Source organism: Marmota marmota, unplaced genomic scaffold (genome assembly GCF_001458135.2).
Source record: "Marmota marmota marmota unplaced genomic scaffold, marMar, whole genome shotgun sequence".
Classification (NCBI taxonomy): domain Eukaryota; kingdom Metazoa; phylum Chordata; class Mammalia; order Rodentia; family Sciuridae; genus Marmota; species Marmota marmota.
Window position 1 is genome coordinate 9,191,671 of NW_025999905.1, and position 5,638 is coordinate 9,197,308.

General features: G+C 32.4%; 1 protein-coding gene across 1 annotated transcript in view; it reads right to left on the minus strand.

Annotated features, from left to right (window-relative positions):
- Window positions 1-222: 222 nt before the first annotated feature.
- Agr3 (anterior gradient 3, protein disulphide isomerase family member) overlaps window positions 223-5,638 on the minus strand; it is a 16,797-nt gene continuing 11,381 nt past the window's right edge. Inside the window, exons 4-8 of the mRNA XM_015498158.2 lie at window positions 2,863-2,915; window positions 2,295-2,371; window positions 1,663-1,726; window positions 1,128-1,211; window positions 223-459 (exon numbers count right to left, since the gene is read on the minus strand). Coding sequence (XP_015353644.1) covers window positions 410-459; window positions 1,128-1,211; window positions 1,663-1,726; window positions 2,295-2,371; window positions 2,863-2,915 — 328 coding nt within the window. The 3' untranslated portion in view covers window positions 223-409. The remainder of the gene's footprint in view (window positions 460-1,127; window positions 1,212-1,662; window positions 1,727-2,294; window positions 2,372-2,862; window positions 2,916-5,638) is intronic.

The window sequence follows — 5,638 nt, forward strand, 5'->3', positions numbered from 1 at the left end:
AAATGCATACATTTGCTTTGGTACCATGAAGATCATTTATGATCATTTATGATGTACACTAGCGTGATAAATACAGTGGAGAGGTTAGATGTAAAATTAGATGAGTTGTTGGTAGAGTGAGATGTGAGATGTGAGGAAATAGAATAGACACCTCTTTCCTAACTCTTGGCTTACACAAGCTTTCTTGCTATTGATGCAAATAGAAGTTGAACTACTACATTGTCATGTTCATGTCTTAACAACATTTATTGAAATATCATTATATTGTCACAAGAATATTTAAAACACATTTAAAAAATCTAAATAGCATTACAAAATCCATATATTTGCACATTTAGGTTTTGTCAGTGAGTCAGATGTTTTCTTCATGGTATTTGACCTCAGAATTAAAGACATTTTCCATCATTCTTCATAACTCTGATTGAATAAGTCTTAATGCTCTTTTCATGTTTTCTATCACTGAAATAAAAGTAAACAGACATTGAAATATTAGTAAATGAAAGTAATCATATGTAATAATTGTTGCTAGGATCTGAAATAAGTCCATTTAAATTAATAGCTTTGAAAACATGAGAATTCATCAACTGACATTGAAGAATTTTATGCTAAAGATATACATGTGAATTTATAGATTAGATCAGATCAAATTTCTTTACGATAAACAATTTATCAGAGGGAGTAGGTATTTTCTCTTTAATCAGTTATTAACTGACCCAGTATTGCTGGATCTGAGAGGCATAATTGTCTTCTTTAATACAGCTAATAGTAGAGGTTGTAAAAAATGGATTGAAGTCCTAAGTCTCTACCTTCTTGCTCATAATTCTTAAAGGAAGACAAAAACATTTCACTGTTATAATTTGAAGAAATCATATGTAATTTTTTTTACACAAAAAGAATGCACTACCTTGAGGTTGTGTCATTGTAATGCATACAAAGTTCTTTCAGTTGTTCCAGAATTTAGTGATCACAAGAATTCTTCAGCATCCCTGAGATTCTGGGGTGCCCCAGAAATTCAGATTTTGGTGGGAGGTAGGAGTTTGTGACAGTGCTGATATAGGCCTTCTTTGGCCCTTTTAATAGTCAGGGGTCAGCTATTACACTGTCCAAGGCGATTCTTAAATACTTACATATTGGTAAATCCTGAGGTTCATATGTATACAATCTGTTAGAGTATCTCCCAGTTATATCAGCTCTGACTGTTAGGGAAGGGTCTGTCAAGAAAAAACAAAACAAAACAAAACAAAAAAACAAGTCACTGAAATACTATTCAACATGTTTTGAAAATCATTTTCCCCCTCCTACTCTAAAACAAAAGTCAAGTAAATTTATAAGCAAAATTAATTTCTATACATGTGAATTCATGATGAATTAACCTAAATTTTCCTTTTAGTGTGTTATATTATAATTCTCACTAGTCTGGGGCACCATACTAGAAATACATTGGGATATTGATTTAATAGCGTAACTTGCTTTTTAAAAATAAACTTTACAAGTAATATAGTGAAATTTTATTATAGAATTAATAGCATAATATAATTTGTTAGAAATGACTTCCCTTTAAAAATAATAGTATTTAAGTTAGCATTTAAAAACAAATAGAATCAAGAATGCTGAGAATCATATCAATTTTGTAAATCTGACACAATGAGATTATACACATACCAACAAACATGATTCTAGGCACATACTGCCCATCAGGTGATAAATTCTTGTCAGTGGTCTCATGCTAGCAGAAGAAGAAAGAAATGACTGTTATTGGATTAGATGGTTTTTGATAGTTAATATAAAAATATTTTATGTGAACTAAATTTAGTAGATTGTAAATTTTGGCCTTTTATGATTCTATATAATATTCTATATCAACCAATACTTAACTCTGTATTTTTTGAAAATAGAATAAAAGGATTCAAATCTTCCATTAAATTATGATATTAAGAAAACATTGTTTACACAGCCATAAAGAAGGAAATTTATATCATTTGTAGTAAATGGATAGAACTGAAGAAAATCATGTTAGGGAAATAAGCCACACTCAGAAACTCAAGGGTCATGTTTTCTTTCCTACATGGAAGCTAGGAGGGGAAAAAAAAGTAGAAAAGGGATTTTCATGAAAATAGAAGGAAGATCAGTAGAATACAGGATGGGAATAGGGAGAGGGAGGAATGGAGGAAAAAGAAAGGTACTGGACAATGAAACTGAACTGTTATATGCACATATGAATATATGACAATTCCACTATTTTTTAAGGTCATAATGGAATGATAAAAAAAGAAAATATTGTTGAGTTCATGTACCATGAGATTCAACATGATGAAATTATTCTGAGCCATGTCTTGTATTTCTTCATTTTGGGCAAATACTTTTTTTAGTGCTGTGAGGGAAAATAAAATTTTAGTTTTAAGGATCAAAACTTCTTCAATATAACATTACAAAACAAACCTTGTGTTTTGAATTTGTTTGCAGCAATAACGTGGGTGTAAATGGTTTGTTGACCCTTTGCCACTTAGTCCCTCACTGGGAAGCAATGAGTGACAGTCTGTCCACGGAAACATGAAGGAATAATCATTAATGGGGACACTAGTTTTAACTCCTCGTAACTTATTGACTTATTGGTTAAAACAAGTTCTTTCGGCACATTTTCCCACTTGCTCTCCTTTTTTTATGGGAGGAAAAGGGATATTAAATTTCAAAGGGCATTTGATAGAAATACATTCTAGCAGTCAGTGTGGACTTCAAGCATCTTGGTAAAATGGTGGTACTCTTTTAAAATGGGGTTTGTGTAGTATCCTCATAACTGTTCTTATCAGGTCACGTTTTCTACTTCATATTGGACATATAATAGGATCTCAGAAATAAAATTACCTTGGCTGTATTGACAGTCTTCCAAGTGATGAATAACCATCAATGGCTTGTTACTAAAAAGGCAGTGTGGAAATGTCAGGAGATTAACATCAAGACAAAACATACAGTGGAATTAAGACAAAGTTTTGTTATTTATTTATTTAGTTTTTAAGATGGTCATGGATTTATTTTTTTTATTTTTTCTTTTTTTGTGGTGCTGGGGATTGAACCAAGGGCCTTGTGCTTGCAAGGCAAGTACTCTACCAACTTAGCTATATCCCCAGCCCAGTTTTGTTATATTTGGTAAGATTTATAATCTTAGATTTACACATCATAGCAATGTAGTCTATCGCAATGTGGCCCCAGAACTGATAGCATGAAGGTCATCAAGTAGCATGTTAGGAATGTAAATTCATAGGCTAGCTATGAGCTAGCCTAGACCGTCCTAGACTTGCTCAATTAAAATTGCTAGCTATGAGGTCCAGGAATCTGCAGCTTAACAAACATAGTGGTTGAGTCTTATGTACATGATAGTGCAGTTAGATAAATAAAAATTAATTGTATCTCCAAAGATGAAAAGATATTATGAACAAAATATTCATTGCCAATGAATACTTGGTATATGATTTCAGGACCATCAAATGTTTATTTTTACAAAAAAATCTAGTAATATTTGACAATTTCCACATTCTTTCTTATACCAATTTACAATTTGTAAACAACCTAATGGAAGATTTCATATGAATACATTTTTCAGGGTCATTTTGATTTTAACTCTGAAAAAAAGTTTTAATGGCAGTACTTGAGTTAGCATTTACTAATTTACTTCCTTGCTCTTTGCTTTAAAAGAATAATGAGAATATTAACTATAGTAAGGTGTAACAACTATGATTTCGATATGTTATGGTTTGGATGTGGTTTGTTCCCCTAAAGGTTTTGTACTGAATGATTGGTACCCAGTGTGGTGGAGGTAAGAGTGGGGCCTAGTTATAAGGTAATGAGGTCATGGGAACTCTACACTAATGAAAGTATTAGTGCTGTCTCATTGAAGTGGGTCTGGTTTCCTGGGATTGGATTAGTTCCCAAAACAATGCATTGTTCTCAGTGAGCTTGGAACTTCCACTGTTTCTCCTTTCTACATGCACTCATGTTGTGTGATGCCATCTGCCATGAGTCCCTCACCAGACTCAAGCAGATGCAGGTGCCATACTTTTGAACCTCCCTGACTGTGAACTAAATAAACCTCTTTTTATAAATTACCTAGCTTCAGGTATTTTGTTATAGCGATATAAATAGACTAAGACATTTAGGATGAATTTTAAAATGCAGCTTTAATCCTGAGAATATTGTGAATATCAAAGGAGATGGATTCTGATATATTCAGCATAAGTCTTTTAAAAATATAATTAACAGATATAATCATATAAATTGCTCTCCTTGCACAAGTCTATGCTGTACCCAATATTTCAGTTTCAATAAGTGTTAAACATAAACCTCAAACTTAATAATTTTCTTTAATCTTCCAATTTGGGATTCAAGTAAATTTTAGGTAAGAATAAACCCTACAACTTACCTGTGAAGATTTATAACATAGCTGGAAAGCTGGCATTTTCCAACAACTTCAAACTTATTGGTGAAAAGGACTAGAGATCCAACGAATGAAATATTATCCCCACTTTTTGTTAGTAGAAAACTAAGTGTAAGAATATTTATTGATTTTTTTTTGTGTTGATAACACTTAAAATCTATTCTCTCAGCTCTGGAACTCAGATATTATAAGCATCAACCAAGTAATTTTGACATGAGACAACCTCTTTGTTTGAATTTAGGGGGTGTAGTTGTCCTGAGACATAGACCAACAATTTAGTGTTGAGTCCTGTTTTCTTGACGTGCTACCGTTTCTTCTCAGCAGCTACACATCCGCTAGAAACAAGCCCAGCAGTGTTCAGGAAAAGGGATTGAAGTAACTCTGGGGAAACTAACTTAAACCTTCAGATTTCTGGGCAATTTGAATCCAAGGAAAAATTTATCAGGCATATAGAAGACTCACTCTTAAGGGTTCAGTTATGAATGAGCTGTTCATACATTCAAACGGAGACACTCTTTCATTTCAAGAAAAGCACAGGAACATTTTTGGCAGAAGTAGCAACAGTCTAAAATAAGGCTCCAAAAAATTTTTTTTTCTAGTAGGAGCAGAAAGTAAATATTTGAGAGTTTGTAGGCCACATGGTTTCATTTGCAAGTACTCAACTCTGCCATCATCACACAGAAACAGCCGTAAAGAATATGTTTTAAAAACAAGTGTGGCTGTTGCAGTAGAACTTTATTTTATGGGCACTAAAATTTGAATTTCACATGTCACAAAATATTATTCTTTTGATTTTTATTAAACATTTTAAAATGTAATAATAATTTTTAGCTTTCACAGTGTATAAAAAGGGTGGGTGGCCTCTTAGTTAAAACCTTGTGAACTGGCACTTCAGATGGTAAGAAATGTGAGTTGAGAGAAAGAGTATTAGTAGTTGTACTTTAGAGACTCTAGAATTAGAGCCTGCAAAAGCCTCAATGCTTATCATCATTTGGTGAATAATCTTCATAAATTCTCTACTTTTGTTTTTTTTTAAATAGATGACAAATTCAGCTGGTTTAAAATTTCAAAAGTTAAAGCGGTAAATATTTTTCCTCCCCCTTCTGGCTTCCATATGTAAGCAGTATTATTATTTCTCAGGGTCCCTTCCAGAGGATTTCTTGAGTATATATATATATATATATATATATATATATATATATATATATA